At 36.8% G+C, this 21,880-nt stretch overlaps 1 protein-coding gene across 1 annotated transcript; it reads right to left on the bottom strand.

Moving 5' to 3' along the window:
* Positions 1-20,953: 20,953 nt before the first annotated feature.
* LOC122665531 (putative F-box protein At1g67623) lies at positions 20,954-21,469 on the bottom strand. The gene has a single exon (XM_043861684.1). It carries the CDS (start codon positions 21,467-21,469, stop codon positions 20,954-20,956), a length of 516 nt encoding a protein of 171 aa, XP_043717619.1.
* Between the last annotated feature and the right edge of the window lie 411 nt (positions 21,470-21,880).

Genomic DNA, 21,880 nt, shown 5'->3' with positions numbered 1-21,880 from the left:
GTATTCAGCTCATCGACAGTCATAGCCAGAGGTGGTGCGGTGGTAGGAGTCAGAGGGGTCGTAGGCACCGGGTTTGGAAGGTCCCTGGGTATCCCTGTCGAAGTGATTGACACTTCAAAGTTTTGAGCTTCGACTCCATTCGGTAGTCCAATTTCTGGAACAAATCGAGGGCCTCTTCCATGACGACCACCCCGATTGGACCTTGTGTTAACCATGGTTGTTTCTGTAGAAAGGGATCTTGGGCATAAATAAATCTACATTTTCTAACTAAGGAAGGTTCTAAATTGGTACCTATGTGTACAAGCTAGCATTTGCTATGGAACGACATAATACTGAAACATCGCACGTATAGAGATGCGTAACAAAAAACATAGGAATTTATAAATACTACAATAGGAGTTAGCACAAAGATAGGCTGGGGTGTGTGTGTGTGTTTTTTTTTTAAAAATTTAATTTAATTTTTATTATATTTTATTTATTTATTTTTTTGTGTATCAATTGAACTTTCCTTTCTAAGTTGTAGTTCGGAAGTAGTACCTCCCGTTTCCTTTCCGGATGTAAAAGTTTATGCCTCTTCAATTATGGAGTTATCGGCTTTTGCACCTAGTTAGTCTCCTACTGTGTTCTTCCACTTCTTTATTTTGGTGTTTTCTTAAAACTTTTATTTCTTTGTCTTTAGACCACCCACCATCCTACTTCCATTGTTTGTGAATGTAAATAGAGCTTCTCGCTCTGATACCACTCTGTCACACCCCAAACCACCCCCTGGGAGGATTTAGACAAGTGATCGGATATCCTACGACATCCGCCAATCCCCAAGGGTCTAGAAGCAGTATTTACATGTCACAAACCATACATTGAGGTTAAAAGATAATAAAAGAATATCAGAGTGCAACGGAAGATCGAACTACCCACAGATGATTTATATCATCAATAATAAAATCCCAAGTACCTATGTTATACCGTATACATATCCATTTATGTTCAATAAGTACATTGTCTTAGTAATTACACTTCTTGAAAGAAAGAAACTTAAATAATAACAAAATCGTCGCTAAGCAACGAGATGAGGAAGATCTATAATTCATCGACAGCTTCCTTGCCTATTGGTAAACCTGTATCTGCGAAATCAACTAAAAGAGAATATACAAGAGTGTGAGCTCCACCGAGCCCGTGAATGAAATATAAACCATGTATGCACATGCAAGCACAACCAAATGAGTCCTACATGAGGTGCAGTTCATTTTATTTATTAGCAACCTAACATCACAACTAAGGCAGGTTAGTGCTACTACAATCCCCAATACATGTATCCTTGGTGCGGGCTTGATTATCCCTTCCCACGATACACCCATTGAGTTATCGAAGAGGACCAGTCAGCCCCAGCGCACTGGTCCTTGGTCAACCCGACCAGCCCTCTATGATTAACCTGTGGGGTAACCGTTGGTATTTAGCTCAATTCTTTTCCCTTTTATTTTTGGATTTTATTGTGGCATAAAGCTCGGTATATAGCTCATGATTTAATTGTGGCTTAACGCCCGGCATATAGCTCATGATTTAGTTGTGGCTTAACGCCCGGCATATAGCTCATGATTTAGTTGTGGCTTAAAGCCCGGCATATAGCTCCTGACATTAATTATGGCGTAAAGCCCGACATATATCTCCTGACATTAATTGTGGGGTAAGGCCCGACATATAGCTCCTAACATTAATTGTGGCTCCCACAGGCATCCAACACCTTAACCCCTGTTGGCAAGGGTGCGTAGCACGGGTGATGCAATCCTAGCCCCATGTCTATATGACATCGTATGAGTCAGGTGGTGTCAACCGTATCCTATAATACGGGCTACCACAGGCCTCATTTCCAAGCCGGCTACGGCTTCTAATCTAGCAATTTCACATATAAGCATTATCATACATTTCCAATGTTCATCAGATAAGATTCAGAATTTAAATGAGAATATAAAACAATTTAAAATAATTAAAGACAGTAAATATTGTTGTTTTTGTCATGACCCAGCAGTCATGTTACACCTACACTCATGGTGTAATTCCACTCACCTTGGTTTGATCCTATTGGTTCAGATGTTTGTTCAGTTCCGGTCGGTATCTAGCTGTGCACCTCGAGCACGGAAACAAATCCTAAAGTAATAAATAAAAAATATGTTATTTTAATTATTCAAAACTATTTTGGATAACCCAGTGTTAGTCTAGGCTCCTAGGTCTAACTCGGTGCTCAGTCCGAGATCACTTTGAATTCTCTGGTCCTTGCACTGGGCTTTAGGCCCATGTCCCGGTGCATCATCCGGAGAATGTGGCTTAGGGTCAATATGGTATTTTACCACTGTAATACATAGTTCTAGGTCACAATAGTCTTACAACACAGTCCCTAGGCCAGCAGTGCTGCAGGACCAACACAGACAGGGTTTTCAAGCCCTGTGGAGCCCACTGAGGTTCCCAAGGTATACATAATTATGGTTAGATGTGAGGAGGGGTATTTTGGTCATTTTCCACATCCTTACACTATTTATAGTCCATATGTGGTCCCCCAAGTCAAATAAGCAAAACAGTGAAGTTTTCATTCACTGGGTGATGTCTGCATCGCCCAGTGCCATCACCCAGAGATTGTAAAACCGGAATCAGGCTGAGATTCCAAGGTTTTGAACCATAGGCAGTGCATGGATCCTCTCCTCATGCATGTTAGGTCATCTTGGACCCCCAGGGGTATACTTTGCACTGGTCCTTGTGGATTTTCACCTAGGCCCACCACTTGGCAACCAGAAGCTACCCAGATAGCCCTGTGAATAGTAACCCAGCATAGCTTCAGCTGCAAGCCACGGCTTTAGCTACATGCCACGGTTTTGGCTGCATGCAAAGCTGGTTTTAGGTATAAAATAGTAATCCAAAGCTGCTACCACCTAGGGTTAGGTTCCATGCAGCCAGGGCATGCAATCAGGACTCCAAACAGTCAAATAACAGTGCATCTGGCAGTGCAGCCATGCACAGCCAGATTTCGGCTTCAAGAACAACAAAATAGATCTGTGTTTTTACTCAAATATCTCAGATCTTCCACGCTCCATGCTTGCATGGAAGATCTGGAGCAGTTCTAGGTAGTTCCCAACTGTTCTGGGCTGTCGGTGGCCAAAAATCCATTAAAACCACAGAGATCTAAGAAGAAAAATAGTAACAGCAGGTTTATTACATGAAAGATGCTCAGATCTTACATGCAACAGGTTTGCATGTTAGATCTGAGGCAGCACAAGGCAGCCCCCAGCTGTTCTAGGCTTTCCTTGGCTAGATCTGCCTCTATAAGGCATAGATTCAAAAGAGGAAACAGAGAACAGCAGCAACAACTTATTAGGGTAAGGATTATACCTGAGTTTTTGGTCTGAGTATGTTGCTGGAACCGAGTTTGGGTGCAAGGTATGCACTCCCTCCTTCCTTCCTCTTCTTCTCCTTCCCTTCTTCCTCCTTTCTCTCTCTTTTCCTTCTCTTTTTCTCTCTTTTCCTCTGCTCCATGGTTTGAGCAGTGTAAGGGCTCTAAAATGAGGCTAAGGTCTCTATTTATAGACCAGCCCTCAACTAAGGTCTTTTTGGCAGCTTGGGCCCATTCCAAGAAAGTGTTTCTAGACTGATTCTCAGTGATTCCGGGCTCTCTGGTGGGGTCCACAGTGATCCAAGAGTATGAGGTGGTCCCTCAGACTCCCTTCAACCTATGGGGGTGTTCATGGCCAATAGGGGTGGTCCCCACACATCTTCAGATTAAAATACTTCATTTTCCCACTCTGGGTGATGTCTTTGGGTGATGTGTGCATCGGCCAGTGCCATTGCCCAGAGATTTCATCTGCAGAATCATTTGGATTGAAATGAAATTTCAGTCCATTTAGAGACATAATTGGATCAGGATTCCTTATAAGAAAATGAAGCCCTATGAATCTATTTTTTAGAAAAACTAGAATCAAAGAAAATGAATGTTGGATTATGGAGTTTTGTTATTTTTATTACACAAAGGTCAACCTGTCAAGACAGCATGACCCGATTTTGACAGCAACTTTAGCTAAACTTTTAACTAAATTAGAGACATAACTAGGTAATGGTGTTTTCTAACAAAATGCATCCCTATGAGTGTAGTTTGTAAAAAAATTGGAACCAACACAAATGAAGTGCTGGTGATGGAGTTATATCATTTTAACTAAGAGAAGGTCAATCTGTAAATTAGCAGAATTTGTCATTTATGTTGGAATTTAAGATGTATGTATGGAATTGGGTTCTCATCATCAAATCAATCATTTAAATTGATGTTTGGCTCTAAAATTTTTTTATCTAAAACATTCAAGTTGATGAGGGTCATCATTGGTTTAGCCTAGAACTAGGATTTAAGTCCAAGGGTCCTAGATTCAAGGGATGGTACCTTCCTTAGCCAGTACATTTGGTGGTCAGCTGCACAATCACAAGGAGTTGGTGTTTGCCTTCTTAATGGTATGTAGGTCCTCACCAATGGGGCTACCTCATTATGTTCAACCTCGGGTTCAATGCACCACAGTATACTGGTAGCTTTAACCTCGGATTCTGGGCTTTCAACAAAAATTCCAATGAGCCGCTATTTTTGGGCAGGGGTTTTACAAGACATGTTCCATTTTGCTCCATTTACCTCTTAGGATGTTCACACATGTCTTCCATTAATCTCATGATTAAGAGGAGACCCAGTTGAGTCAGGTGTGAACATCCTAAGGGGTAAATGGAGCAAAATGGCCCATGTCACTAATGGAGCAGATATAAATCCGATTTATATAATCTGGAAAATTTGAGTTTTCTGATCAAACCTATCATGAGTCATGACACATTACGGATCCAAATATCCAATCTCTTGCTACATGTGATAATCCAATCTCATACATATGAATGAATTTAGGCTGACTTTGTATGCATTCTTGATTGTAAACATGATATTGTCACAATACAACCAATGCAAGGATGGTTTATACCACAGTCGATGGAGAACAATCGACCTATCTATGATGACAAGTAGACTGAATTTCGCAACACAATCGACTGCTCATGATTAACAAGTAGACCGTTTTATGAAAATTAAGTAATACCATTTTAGGTAAAAGTAATACCCTTACTTAACACTATACAGAGATTTGTGGACTACAAAATAATGCGCAGTTGTTCAAATGTCGGTAATAACCTTAATTAACAGTATGGATATGGAAATAGAGATGCTTGGACAGACAGAGGTAATATACGGTGGACCGGTGAATGATGACAAGTCCACCGATAAATGATTCACATGCTACTGCTCCATAGACCATAGTAACCAATCCACTTTGTAACGGGACTAATGTAATTCCATAAGGCAACAGTAGAGAAATACAGAGGGAGAGAGAGAAAGAGAGAGAGCGAGAGAGAGAGAGAGAGAGAGAGAGAGAGAGAGAGAGAGAGAGAGAGAGAGAGAGAGAGAGAGAGAGAGAGAGAGAGAGAGAGAGAGAGAGAGAGACAGACGGATTACACAATTACGGTTCCCTTGTCTACGTGTGGAGATTTTATACCATTCAAAATATAATATATATTGGTATCTCTGTCATAGTTAATGGTAAGATCCGCATAATATCTAAACGATTGAGACTGGATCGTCACAATTATAATGTAAAATAACTATTAAATACATAAAAAAATTTTGGTGGTATGAATGAATTTAGGCTGAGTTTGTATGCATTATTGATTGTAAACATGATATTGTCATAATACAACCAATGCAAGGATGGTTTATAACACGATCGTTGGAGAACAATCGACCTATCTATGATGACAAGTAGACTGAATTTCACAACACAGTCGACTGCTCATAATTAACAAGTCGACCGTTTTATGACAATTAAGTAATACCATTTTAGGTAAGAGTAATACCCTTACTTAACACTATACAGAGATTTGTGGACTACAAAATAATGCGCAATTTTTTGAATGTCGGTAATAACCTTAATTAACAGTATGAATATGGAAATAGAGATGATTGGACAGATAGAGGTAATATACAGTGGACCGGTGAATGATGACAAGTCCACCGATAAATGATTCACATGCTACTGCTCCATAGACCATAGTAACCAATCCACTTTGTAACGGGGCTAATGTAATTGCACAAGGCAACAATAGAGAAATACAGAGGGAGAGAAAGAAAGAGAGAGAGACAGAGAGAGAGAGAGAGCGAGAGAGAGACAGACAGAGTACACAATTACGGTTCCCTTCTCTAAGTGTGGAGATTTCATACCATTCCAAATATAATATATAATGGTATCTTTGTCGTAGTTAATGGTAAGATCCGCATAATATCTGAACGATTGAGACTGGATCATCGCAATTATAATGTAAATTAACTATTAATTACAAAAAAAATAAATTGGTGGTATGAATGAATTTAGGCTGAGTTTGTATGCATTCTTGATTGTAAACATGATATTGTCACAATACAACCAATGCAAGGATGGTTTATACCATGGTCGTTGGATAACAGTCGACCTATGTATGATGACAAGACTGAGAGAGAGAGAGAGAGAGAGAGACAGAGTACACAATTACGGTTCTCTTGTCTAAGTGTGGAGATTTCATACCATTCAAAATATAATATATAATGGACCCTAATAATATCTATTAGGTCATCTGACTACATTTCAAACAGTAGACTGACAATGGCATCACTCTTTACCCAACCCAATTTTTTATATTAGCTGCATACCAAAATTATATAAAACATAGTTGCCAACCTCATTACAAAAATACACTTCATTTTCAAGGGGGATTATGACCGGGTTTAGCTGATTGGTGATGCTGCTGCTGCTGTTGAGCCTTAGGGGGTTGGTGGGGCTGATACTGAGGATGGGACTTATACTCATGCTGCGGCTGAGACTGATGTTCAGCCTGATCAAAATTACTAGTTGAAAAGAAACTATTCTAATCAGGCTCTGGTGGAATTGTGAGTATTGCCTTTTTTATCTCACCTACTTCTTTTGATAATTCTCTACAGAAACCTAAAGCTTTTTGACTGTCCTCATTCCATTTTTTCTGACCCTCTCTTGTTGCAATGGTCAGCAGATGTAAGCTGCCTACATCAATTTTAACCTCCTCCACTACCTCCTTCAGACCTGTAATTTCAGATTCAATGTCTTTCATCCAATTATTCATATCTTCAAATGAGGATTTGAACAACTCTTTCAGTTCCACCATACCATTCTCAATACTAACAATCCTACTCATTACATTGGGCTCTAGGCTCCTGCTGTTAGTATTACAAGCTTCTGCTGTCCTGTCTTGTACTCTTGTTCTTAGGTGCTGATCAGCTGAAATTGATCTCTCAATACCATCTATTACCCTTCCAAGTTGTTCAGGCAAAATTGATGTTTCATCAAGAGGAGATGCATCTGGACTGCAATGAATGTGGTCTTCATGACACAAATTGGGGATTGTGATGTTCAACATTGTGAGACCGAGGGAAAATCATAGACATCCCCATTCTCCGGAACACACCTAAATTGATATCTAATTCCAGTTTCTTCTTTTCCTGTTCTTCACTCAAGTTTATCCCAAAGTGTTTCCAAACTAGAGTTAACATCCTTCTGAATGGCAAAGCATGTGACTTATTTTTAAATTCAAAAACAGACATGTACTTCCAAATTACATATCCAAGATTCAATTGCTCCCCACTGTCACACAGTAAATAAGAAAACCTAGGTAAGGGATAACACTGTCCTTGTTGCCTTTCTTAGGGAGGATATTGGACTGGATGATCAAGCTGATTATCCTTTGCTGATCTCTCAATCCTAGTTCTGTGGTTTTACTGATTTTATTATGCAAACCTTCTTTGCCAATGGCCTGGAATAGATCAGATTTGGTTACATGCTTTTCAATTTCATCACCACCATAGAAAAAAATCTCTTCTCCTTCATATGATATGTTTAAAATTGATGCTAATTTTCGTGCATCACAACATATACGTTTACCTCTTACAAGAGACACAATCTTATGAGTATCCCCTTTTGTTTCAATCTTTAGATTGCAGTAGAACTGTTTGACAAGGTGTTGGTAACATTTTCTTTGCACGTTATAATTCTTGTCCAACCTAAGTAATTAAATAACTTCCCAATGTCAAATGCCTCAAAATCCTCAAGTTGAACATACCTACCTGTGAGTACGTGTCTGTCAGCATAGTTCTTCCAATTTTTTCCAGCTTCCCGATTAGCATACACCTCATCCATCTTGTATTTCGTTCTATTTTCACATCTGAGTCGGCCTTGATCGGTGTTACTTGATGATGACTTTTGCCTCCCATCATTTTTTTTTCTCTTTTTTCGCCTATCTTCGTTTGAATCTGCCGATGCCTCATCTGAATCTGTAGATGCTTCTCTGGTTGCAGACGGTTCATACTCAGAAGTATCTACCTCAGTAGACTGACCCTTGTCATTATTGCTTCCTACTTGAATTGAATCCTGTTGTTCGGGGGCCGTTGTCGAGTCTGAAGAGTTGCTCAATGACTCAGAAATCCTGCTCTCGCGATCGGGAGATGAATCTTCGGATATGGTGTGGTTTTGCGCTCTACCCTTCCTTTTTTCCATACTCAGTCGTCAGAAACAAAGGAGACGGTCGAATGATGTATTTGCAATCAGTGGAGGGAGATGGAGATTTGAATGAGACCTAAGTTGCTTCAGCAGGGTGAAAATAAACATTAAAAAATAAAGGGATTTTTTTTAAATTTTTGCTAAACAAATAAAGGGATTTAAAACATAAAAAATAAACAATAATATCCTACCCGGTGTTGTGGACGGGTAAACAACCTGTATAATATTCAACACCAGCAACAACCAAAAGAACTATACCGACTTAATTCCAAAACGTTGACACAAATGCCTCTATATGAGCTCACTTAAACATCATTGTTTACATTGAATGAAATATTCCCTTCATTCATTTAGCATAAAATAATATATTACAATATTCCCTTAATTGATTATATGGTCATACACGGTCACATTCCCTTTTTACACCTTAGTTTGAAACCTTATATGCATTGTCCTTGTATAACACATTGATTATTTGGTAAGAATTAAATTGTGTACGATTCATTGAAACACATACTTATCAGATTTAAAACACGTGACAGTATCAAGAGGACCGAGTATGACACTCCCAAACTGAAAATTTTTTTTTCGTCAAAAGGAATTTTATTGATAGGAAGAGTCTTTACAAACAGTAGCATCCTTTGCTTTTAGGTGAGTTTATGCAGTAGCAGATAATGATTCCCAATTTCTTTTCCCAAAAAGAATATAGTATTCAACATGATAGGCAGAACACTTGAAAATTGCAACTGTATAGATGATTGGACCAAAAAAAATTATAAAAAAGGGCTATAAAAACTGTTAGATCATTTACCACGACCATACTTCTTGTTCAGCGCTTCCCAAATCATAAAACCAGAGTCAATTCGATAGTAATCAAGATACACCTGAATAGAGAGATGTGTCAATATACGAAATCTGCACTCTTCGTCTGCATCCTCCCATGCAATCCTCTCTGCCTCAAGTCCAACATCATCACTTTTGTTCGATTTAGGTACTATGAAAGGAAACAGTACCCCAGGTTGATACAAAGCGAATAGCATCATACGTTTCCAACGTTTGAAATTTTGACCGTTGAAGGGTTCAATTTTCAAACAAAGATTCAATCCTCCTTTCCTCCGGCGATAGAGGAAGAGGAGTGAGAACACTGAGGGAGGGCACATGGGCAGCTGGATCTTCCCCATTGGTGGGAATGCCAGGCATGTCTTACACCTATTTCAACACCTTAAGCTTGTTAGAAAATATGCTTGTAGGCAATCGGTATAAGACATGACAGAATGTGCTTGTATATAAATACTATTAAAAATGCACGTGCAAATGCACATGTAAGCATTTGTTAAGTGGTGGAGAGAAAATTATTTTGGTTTTATAAGGTAATGAGACTTTCTCAATGTGCAAAATAGTATGAAGTACTAAACTATTATTCAATAAAGCAATATTCATGCATATCATAAAAAAGGATTATGGGAAAATGGTGTCTATGGTCTCCTTCACCATTTGTTGTAAATGTTATGAGGTTTGATTTGGGAAAAAAGATGTTGAATTAGTCAAACAAATAAATTGAAAATAGGGGAGTATAGGCTCCATATGTAGAACTTTACAACTTTAGAACCAGATTGTAAATGGAGCTGCAAATTTCAGATGAGTGGATATCCTGACGGGTCCCAACTGTGGCTGAAATGCCAACTTAGGCCCAAAACCTTATGCATGAGCGATTGACCGAGATTGGTTCTGAAGCTTAGTATTTTCTGTTTAAACAGAAAATTTCCTCTATAGTCCAGATATAGTTAAAGATCTACCAAACAACTACTTTATTTTTGAATTTCTTCTGTTAATGGTTGGGTTTGACTAATCCTGAGGTTATCTACATTCAAATACATCCAAAAATCTATAATCCTACAAAAATAAAAAAACTAAATGCTAGAGACCAACTGAGCGTAGAAGAGTTAACAACCCCCTAATTGTGCTGATATTGGGATAGCAGGAAGGGTTCAAGAATATTGGATAAAAATGGAAAGAGGTTGAAAAAGATTCATTCATGTACCAGTCAGATTAAGGTTCTGTTGACTGGAGAATATAATAGTTTAATGGGAAAACCTAATTTAAGTAAATAGTAGATGTTGTCAGTGAAAGCCCTGAAAATTTGGGTTGAATAATCCTGAAGTTTTCAAAGTAACACAATAGTGTATCCTTTTGAGTGTGTTAATTAGATCAACCATTAATGGGAAAAATTTGTATGTACAGGCTTTTCGATCAATGAAACATGAACCCACTACCCATCTAATAGTAAGTGCGTTGGTGGTGGTGTTATCCTACATTTGGGAGTGGAGTTAGCAATGACAATAAGAGGAGCACAATCTAAATTGTCAACATATTGCTGACAAACACCAAGAAATAGGACAATCTATAAGGGAGAAAAGGATGATTAAAAATACCATATATCCTCCAAATGGAAGGAAGTAGAGAACAAAAACAAATATACAAAGAATAACAAAATCTTTGACTGTGCAATAACTCCAATAAAAAACTGGCCAACAGACAAAACAGTCCAAAACGAAAAAGGGCCGTAGGCAACAATTCATCGAAAGTCAAAACTATTCTGAAATTAATTAAAACTACCGGTCCCTACATCCAATACATGTACGATAATTAATATACAAAATGAACGTAGTGGTCAACAAAAAGATTATTCTTCGATCAAACGGAGAAGAGCAAAAATGCATTAACCAAATTAAAATTCTATTGATTAGAAGAGTTGTGAAGAAGAAGGAGGAGGAGATGTACCTCTACGTTTTCCTCTTATACACTAGAAGGAGGAGATGTACCTTATAAACGTTTTCCTCTTATACACTGGATGAAACGAAGAGAATGATACTTCTTCGAGCCTTCACTTTGTCCAACTCAGAGACAAATAAGAAATGGAGAAGATGAGCTCTGTATGTAATATCATATTATTGTCTACATGCACTATCCAAAGCAGAATCCGAAACGGTTTAGGGAGGAATGAAATGAACTTAGTTTTGTCCTTGGGAAACGAAAAGGTTTAGTATTTTTTAGTTTAAATATTATTAGTGTTAATAATGACCTATAAATGAACAGTCCGTACAATGGCATTGAAAATCTATTTCTGTTTTTTTTGGTGGAAAGGTAGACTCGTTTCTATTTTTTTTAGAAGAATGGAAAAGTCCTTTTTTGTTTTTTTGATAGTCGTATCACTATTACTACTCATTCTTAACTTCTTTAATAATTTAAATCCATTTACTTCAAAAAAGTAAAATTTCACTGTAAACTACTCACGATTAATGAAGGCTATTTCTTGGGAGAGAATGAGGGAGTGGATAAGGTAATACCTTATCTACTCAGCAGGAGAATGATTAATGAAGGGTATTTTTTTGGGTTTATTGATATTGTTGAAGGGTAGTTTTGGTATGAAAAGAATTGTCATGAACCTTAAGTTCCTACTTTTATAGTATAGTATAGTATATAGACTGAAGTATGATAGATATAATAGATAGATATGATAGATATAATAGATATACTAGATAGATAGAATAGATATAATAGATAGATAGAATATATAGATAGATAGATACATAGATTACAATCAAAGGCAGCAAGCTATTGTGACGAAGTTAATGAGGGTTGTTGGGGTTGAGTTGTTCACGTGCAATTTGTTGGGTTTTCTATACGTTGGGAACTGCAATCTTAACATCAAAAGATCTTCTTAATAATCCACAACTTTCTTTACGTATGCCCACATCCCAATCGAGTTCTGTGTCCAAATAAATTACCAAATCCCAATCTCCTCTTCATTGAGCCCAACGCAACATTTCCTTTCCATTAGTAAAGTTGTATGCATAAATGCAGGTGTTTGCTTTTATTCTGCTATTCCCAATAAAATAAGTATTAAAGCAGTGACAGCTATGAAGCATGTACGGTGATATGACATATCGAACTATTAATGTCAAGTTTTGAACATGACCGATATGTAATGAATTTATGTCTATTCGACTCTCCCAATAAGCAAAAAATAAGTGTTAAATTTCCCTTTCTTTCTTTGGTCAACAAATCGAAATCTAAACTGACAAAGATAAAGCATTCGTATGACAAAAATTACAAGGTTAACGAAGGCCTGATTTGGTATGATTTCTATTTCAATATCAGGGGGTGATTTCTATTTCTGAAATTGTTTGGTTTGATTTTTGTACCTTATTTTAGTGAAATAGAAATCAAGTGAAATAGAAATTCTGAAATAGCTGAGGAGCTGTTTCAGAATTTCTATTTCAATTGATTTAGCACTTGTGCTCTTGAATGAACACATGGTTAATTTCATGGGCATAATAGTAATTTCATGTTAAATATAAAACACCACCCTTCTTCTCCTAATGGTCTCACACTCTCACCATGACCACCCCACTCCCACCATTGCCACCGCCACCACCACCACCACAACCCCGCTACCACCACCACCACCACTACTACCCCGCTACCACCACCACCACCACCACTACCCCGCTACCACCACAACCACCACTACCCTGCCATCACCACCACCGCCACCACTACCGCTGCCACTGCTACCGCCGCCATCACCACCACCACCACCCCCACTACTTCCACGTCACCACTACCCTGCCACCACCACTACCCTGCCGCCACCACCACCATCCTTCCCAAAGAAATATAAAGAATCTATTCTTACAATTTGAAGTATGAAATGGATTTATTTATTCTTCAAATATTTCATATTGATACAACCAAAACAATTTCAATTTTTTGACCAAAAATCTATTTATTGACTATTTTAAGAAATCAATCCAAAATTGAAATAAAAATCATACCAAATCAGGCCAAAGATAACATGGTAGGGTTGTAATGTAATGTGTGAACGGTCAAAGTACGCTGTGATTTGAACCATTAACCAATACAATATTTTAAAAATCAACCCTAATAGTCGACCGATCTATGATGCTTGGTTGATGATAAGTCGATCTATTATGGCCATTCAGTCGACCGATGAATGGTGACTACTCTAATATACCTACCTATCTATGGGTTATAAGAAGGTGGGCATATTCAGTATGCAACATACAACATCAATCTTCCCCTCTTATATGAGCATTAATGATTCTGGCTGGGTTTGTGGGGTCTTACATCATGTTTGTATATATGTATTGTTAATTACTAACTGTCGGCTGTATGTGTGTAACATAGTCAAGTTTAATGAGCATGTGCTTATGAAGTCCTAAAATCGAGGGTGAAAGAGTCATTTCCTCCTTTAGCTCGAAAGGTAACCCCAGTCACCGTCTTCCTCTTCTTCATCCCGATTTTGAACCATAAACCCCTGCACATTTCATTCTACAATCTCTATTCATCTCTCACGTCAAAGTATCAGTAAATTTTCAGATCAATATTGATCTTACGGTACTTGTTGTGATCCCGACGACATCAAAAAGATGAGGAGGGAAGCCTAATCCTTATATTTTGGCTTAAATGATGGGAAAAGTTGATGTCAACGACTATTGTAAGCTTAGTTATTAAATATGCATACAATACGCGTATCTGAATTTTTGAACGTATAATACTCCCGTCCCCGTATTTTCCCATATTTTTAAAAAAAAACACATTTTTTAATCGATCGAGTATTATACTCGTATAATACATGTATTATACATTTAAAAAAAAAAAAATACCCAAAAGATTAGAATTTAGGGAAACGATTTCACTTTCCCTTTCTTCCCTTTCGATTTGAGTTGAACATCCAACCGTAGCAGGCAACAGTAGCCGCCCTCCATCTCCAATCATCTTCCCCATCTCCGTTCAACAAAGCAGCACTTAAGTCTTGTACTCTCCTCTTGTTTCTCTGGTCTTTGAACTTTGATGGTGGTAGTGAAGCAAATGAATCTGGTGTGATATTGGTGAGAACGGCTCAATCTCTATTCTATTTTATTCTTGTTTTTCTGTCTCTTGTAGCTAATGTGTACAATGGAGATCCATATCTGGAACTCTCCCTCTTGTCTTGTGTTGGTTAATTAGTGGAAACTCATCCCCCTTCACAAGAACACAGCTGGTTAAAAATATATGGTTATCTCATTGTAGATAGAAAGAAATGTAATGTTGGAAGAATGATTTAATGATAAGGTAATCAACTTGCTCATCTCATTTTCAGACAATCTACATTCATTTCTTGTAGATTATTGATATTTTGGTATGTTAAATGATAATCTTAGAGATGTTATATAGCATATTATATTATTGTGTTTATTTTAGTTCATAAAATCATGATATTATTTTGTTTATTAGGTGGTGAATGCATGTTATATACTGAATATATATCCATTTTTTTAAAAGTATTATTGTCGTCTATGCTGTATTATACCCGTATTAAATGCGTACCGCATGATTTCCGTATGCGTTTTATGAAGCCGGATTTTTTAAAAGTATTATTACTGTCTAGTCCATTTAATTGCCGTACGTATTCGTTCCCGTTCAATTGCCGTTCCCGAACTTACTAACTAAGATTGTAAGAAGTGTAATTCTAATTCATTATAGGAAGGGGCGAACACTAACTAAGTTAGGGATTCAATCAAGGGTAACATCTATAGTAGTGTATGTAAAATCAATGTTACAATCAGTTTTTTATCTTCTGGATCGAACAAAGTTCCCAACCTTATATGTACTAAATTGTATCTGTTACATGCAAGATAATATACAAAATAAAATAAAATCACAAAGAGAAACAATAGGGATAGAAAGAGAGGAAGAGAGATATAAATTTGGGATAGAGCCTTGCTTTATAGACGGAGCAAATTATATATTTTTTTTCTGTTGGGTAGAAACTCAAGATTATTTTTAATTTTCAAAATATCGTTTCTATTTCACCTTTTCACAAATAAATACACGTAAAATAATTGGCTATTACACTGCCCACTTCTCACACCTACAACTTCTCCTACATTTTCTCTCCAACTCATCCGGTTGCTAATAACTAATTACACACACACTTACTACAAATTAACTACTTAATATTAAATAAACTTATTACTACTAATTAACTACTTAATATTAATTAAATATTACATAAGATATACGTAGCAATATCGTACCACCAAAATCAGATTTGTATCACAAGATTGATGAAGAGGATAGTATATTCCAAAACAACATTAGTTATTGTATAGCAGGAGACAGATTAAACATTGTCAATTGCAAAATAGTTTAGAAAAACCTTATGAAAAACATGTTCCCAAACTTAAACATCCGGTATCAGCATTCAAAATGAGTAGTAGATTTGTCAGGAGGTCTTTGGTCACTTGGCCTAAGTATCTGCACGGGCATTAGACGAAGGCTGACCAAGGTTGAGGGCTTTGGAAGGCCTACCTCAGCCACAACGCTTTGGTTGGCCCGCTGCTGCAAGTCCAATTATTGTTTCCATTTTTGCTGAATGAGTACCACTATCACCTATTGTAGGGTTGGGTTTAAAGTGAGTACTCATATCAGTACCCCCATCACCTATTGTAGGGTTGGGTTGAGAGTGGGTACTCATAAGATTTGATACTTGTCGGTTGAACTTGTCATGGGCATCCAGAAACTGCAAAATCAGTATTCGTCTAAGAAAATTCATTTCACCTTAGAATTTATATTAGGAACTAAAAACATTGATCACAGACGTATATGAAAGTTATGGATAAACATACAATGTCAAGTTCTAAATGAGCGCTACAAGCTTGGTCTCTAGTTCAATATTTTTTGCTTGTACCTGTATTCCAACAATACTACATCATTCATAAATCCTCTGAGTATCAGCTTAATAAAATATTTTCATTGGGGGTACATATACTAGACTACAACAATTAATGGATTGCTCAATACAATATGATACATATTTTATTCACAATGCCCCATGCTGTTTCCAATTGTAATGCTAATTCTTGATTTTCCTTGACCAATGCCTGAGACTGAAAGAAAGGAATTTTGGATTAATAGTGAAGAAAACCCTTATCATATTCAAAATCAAGTGTCATTATATTAAAATTACCTTCTGATAGGATTCAATGTATAGTTCCCGGTATCGATTTTTGTTCCCCTGCACTCACAAAATATACAATATTCGTAAACATAAAACATCGCATATTAATTAATTGAGATGAAAAACATCTATGTTGATAATCATTCGAATAGTATTTGCTTATATGATTTTCATACATCTATTTTCCCTTCAAACTGGAAAACTCTCTTTTCTCCAATACAGGACCCTGTTCATCTTCATTCTGCCGATGTTCAACTTCTTCTTCACTTAAGTCAATGGTTGCAACGACAACATCTCCACCTTCACCCGCCTTTGTACTATATGATGGAGACTGAATACACGCCGAGCGTCTGACCTGAATATTAGAACTACCGGATGTTCTCCCTTTTGATCTTTGGCTTTTACTTTTGTCATTCATCTTTACCAAAACCCATAAAATAAAAAATAATAAATGAAAAAAAAAAAAGAGTTATACTTATATTTACAGATGGTGTACCCATGTTGTGAATCATGTTGGAAGCCGAAATATGTGTATGGTTCACAAGTAGAAGAGGAGAGGATGTTCCTTAACAAACTGAAAAATAGACTGGAGAAGACAGAACCGTAACGCATAACAATTGGACTGCATACAACCCCAAATCTTATTCCAAATAATCAAATTTTCCAAATAATAAATATAGGGTTTCATTTTGTACTCTACTGTTCAGTTTTCCAATTACATTTTATGTACATATTACTGACGACATTTGTTTGCATTTCTATTGAATATACAGATAACAAACGACATTATCCTCTATGGCTAAAGAATGGAATTTGAGGAAGCAGAACCACAAAAATACCAGGACTGGGATAACCAAAAAAAGAGAAATGAAAATGGAACAAAGTAACATATCTTGGAATGGGTCTTAATGATGCGTAGTGTAGAAGGAGCTCAAACAAGCAGAGGAGACACAAACGACCGATCCTCTAAGTAATGGCTTAAGTTTAGGGTTTCTTGTCCACCAACTTACAACGGAGGGTAGAAGTAACGTCTGATTTGCCCAATAAAATAAGGGTATAATTTTTTTTCCCTTTGTTATTTGGTAATTAATAAAAAATATGGAACTGACATTGGCGGCCAATTTTTTATCCAAATATTAATGGGCTGACAAGTATTGAAAATGAGCGATATGCAATGAATTTATGTCTTTTTGACTCTTCCAATAATGCAAGAAACAAGGTTCACATTTTTCATTTTTTATTTTAGGTCATGAGTAATGTTTTCATCAACTCGAGAGTGAAGTCAAATTAATTGAATCACAAGTACAAAGATTATAACTATGGATCGTGGCCAATGATGTGCTCAAAGATGAACCTTAATTAATACTCTAAATTTTTTTGGATTTGAAAAAAATTTGCTGGAATTAACACTCAGTGTTATAATGTAAAAACATTAACGGTACTTGTATGATGTGATTTGTAGCATTAACCCAAATAAATTTTTTTTTTATCAATTAAGCCTATCAGTCAATCGATCAGGTTACTTAGGTGATGATCATAAGTCATAAGTCGATCTATTATTTGTACCGGTCGACTGATCACCAAAACCCAGTCTAATAAACCCACGTATATAGATTGATATGAAGATGGGCGTATTCATTGTGGAGCATCTAAGGGGAATCTTACACTCTTACATGAGTGAAAGTACATATAGCACTGCATGGGTCTGTTTCCCCATACACTGACAACTAGGGATGTAAACGGATTGGTTTTCAGCTCGGATAGTGCTATATCCACATCCGATTACCATTCCGACGAATTCAGATACAGGTAAACAGATACGAACACGCATATGGATCAGAGATTTAATCCGTTTACATGTAAATATAGCTTATCGGATTGGTATAGCCTATCCGTATCCACATCAATTTACCTTTCGGATGGATTCGGATAGTTCTAAATGGAAACCGATCCGGATTTGGGCTATTCCTTCAGACCACTACTCACAAATGTTACACTATTAAATATTGTATATATACATTACCATTAGTACTTGTTGTATGGCTCAATAGGGTACGATTTATTTTTAATATGATGTTTATATGTGTATTTATTGAATGTGTATGGTTGTCAGGGAACTTAGGGTCAATTTTGTGTATGTATTGTATATATGTCATTAGTAAGTGTGTATATGTGTTAGTGATGTAACGGTTATTTTGAGTTATGTGTATACAACATGTAATAGTTTTCACTCGAATATAAATTATCGGTTATGTTCGTAGACTCACTGGTGTGAACATATGATATTGGTTAGTAAACTTATGTATGTGTCTCAATGTGTACAAGGGGTCTAATAACATTTTTTTATGTCACTAGGATATATTGAATTAGTAGTTGTGGTTTGGGTATCAAAGGTTCCAAAAACTAGTTTGGGTTTCCCTATATCAATTATATATGTATATAATTCATAATCGTGTGTCACTGTAACCATTCGAACGGGGTTTTGTTTTTTTTTGTTTTTGTACGTAACCTTAGGGGGTGCACATGACTGATTAAATATGAATTCTATATATGTAATTATCTATGTGTCAATGGGATCTGCCAAAAATTTGTTTTCAATGAAATCTATACAAAAATTTAATTTTTTCTCTTAAGTTTTTGTATGAAATCTTTTTTAGTTATAAACTCATTCTCTTGATATAAATAAGTTGAAACTACCTATAATATCAATGCCCTAAATTAGAAGAAATTTCTTAATATTTGAAACAATAATCTTATAAAAATCAACCCATCAACGATGACAAGTTGATCGATTAATGTAATAAAGTCGACTGCAAATTTGGAACATTCGATCGATAGAGTTAAAGACTGTAAATGGCTTAGGTAACACTATATACATAGTTCATTACAAGTCAGCCGGTTTTTGTTACCCTAAACTAATAATTTAGTAACAACCAGGAGATAAAGTTGAACACTAACGTTCGTTATTGCTTATGAGTCCCAAATCTCAATAAAACGACGGTCAACTTTCGCAAATACCACCAAGATTAGTTCTCACAACTTGCTATTTTTAATTGGTAGGGCCTATGATGGAAGGTAGGATGTGTACCAGGAGGTAAACCTTATACTTTATTTATGTATGGCAAACCTTTTGTTAATACAACCTATAATACCCTGCACAACCATTATTCAAGCAATATTCACACGATAGGGGAAATCTTATTGATCTAAAATGTAATTTGTATTAACAAAATTACATCAAAGGTCAATATCACTGGATTCTAATCCAATGATTCACAGGTTGGTTGCGTGGAATAGACACTACCTACAAGAACAACTACAGTTCTTTCTATATCCTACCGTCTCATACATCAAAACCCTAATTCCTATTATCCTCCATACAGAAGGGTAATCATGCACTGTTGATCATGGATCCATCAAACGCATACATTACATGACGGGTTACTAAGACCAGATCCATCCATCATAGCCGTCTTGTTTCTAAGTCATAAAAGCATATTGAAGAACTTTAGGGACTTTGAATTTATCAAAAATACAAACTTTAGGGACTTTCATATTTGATTTACCATCACGAGGTTCGAAGAAGCTTTAACACTGATCTTCCAAAAAGACCACCAACATCACTTCTCACAACCGTCCCATTATGAAAAAAGGGGAAATGTTTCATACACGGCTGTGTATGAAATGTATGGGAGAGGGTGCGAGTTTGAAGGCATTATTAATGGGTGGGGGTTTATGACATTTTGAATTCTTTGTGAGAGGGGAGTGGCGACACAACCGTCTGAACTGTCATTTGAATGGACCCATTTTCCTTTAAAGTTATTTAATAAGATGCCCCATTTCGTAAACCGGTTAACTGATTAACACTTAACATTGGAAGTATCAGTCTCTTTATCATGATAATCGATCATCTAATCATGTAGCTTCTTTAAAACTGAATTCCTGCTATCGGGTGCCTCCTAACATTGGTTTTGTTTATTTATTTCTTTATTTTTTTTAAGGGAAGAAGGAATCCATTAAATATATAAACCCTAAAATTTAACATATTTGTAAGTAAGAACAACCTCATAGTTTCATTAATTTAAGCAAGAACAGTCTATTATGTTGCATGTAGCACATTCCTAAGCAAAACAATTTCCCGATCCCATTTACAAGCTTCACAATTTGGAGGTTCTTCATCTTTAATTGATAACCCCCCAGAAGACTTATTCAATCCATTTCTCTTATTGCAGACTAAACTGGTACAGATGGATTCAGCTGGTTTTAGGAGAGAAATAGTACTAGTCCACATTTCCCTGATTATCTCCTTTGATCAGTTACGACATTTTTGAATCTTTGTTGATGATGATGGTGAACATCCTTGCTCTACTTTTTTCAGAATTTGTAAAGCTTGACCTTTTAGTGGGTAATTAGTGCACAAGAGGATTAATCCGAGCATGTATGCAGCTACTTCATGTCCATGATAAGTTGCTTTCTTCAGTAACTCAATCCCTGACTCTTGTTCCATTCGACTAAAATATTCCACCATTCCATGCTTGAACAACGCTTCTGGGTTACCTTTCTCCTCGCACTGTCTTATGAAGGAATGATACCTAGATGAAACTCGCCATGGAATTGCCGGTAGCTTTTCTAATGAGACCCTTTGAAGCACTTCTGGGTCAACCCCAGCCCTGAAGAATTGTTTACAACTCTGTTTCAGGTTGAAGAGGTCAGTCACTGTAGAAGATCCAACTCGAGCAAACACCTCTGTTAGCAGCTCCTTTGGCAGAGTTCCAATGGATGGAAGCAGTTGTTTCTTAGCTCTTTTTATCATCTTTGAATTACCCATTATAAGACAGAGAGTAGCAGCAGCAGTAAGGAGGGTTTGGAAGGCTTCCTCGTGCTTATTGATACTCTGCTTCAGGTTGGGTGGGATATTTATAGCCGTGAAAGTTTTGATACACAGTAGTGTAAACCATGTATGTGAGAGGGTGTGGGAGTTGCAAGGCATTATTATTGGCTAGGGGTTTATGACATTTTGAATTCTTTGTGAGAGGGACACAACCGTCTAAACCACTGAACCGTCATTGGAATGGACCCATTTTCCTTTAAAGTCATATACAAAGTTGGATTTGTACCAAAGTAAAAAAATTAACACAGTTGGACGGTGGTTACTTTGTTGAATCAGAGAATGGTGAAGGAGGAGTCTGAGACCATGAATGATTTTGGTGAACGGCATCCTCTCCCACTGGGAAGCCCA

This window comes from Telopea speciosissima, chromosome 6, assembly GCF_018873765.1.
Source record: "Telopea speciosissima isolate NSW1024214 ecotype Mountain lineage chromosome 6, Tspe_v1, whole genome shotgun sequence".
Lineage (NCBI taxonomy): Eukaryota > Viridiplantae > Streptophyta > Magnoliopsida > Proteales > Proteaceae > Telopea > Telopea speciosissima.
This window is presented reverse-complemented; position numbering and strand designations above follow the sequence as displayed.

What these genes read in the sequence shown, in the direction of transcription:
- LOC122665531 (XM_043861684.1), bottom strand. Translation starts at nt 21,469, where the DNA reads ATGGGTAATTCAAAGATGATAAAAAGAGCTAAGAAACAACTGCTTCCA.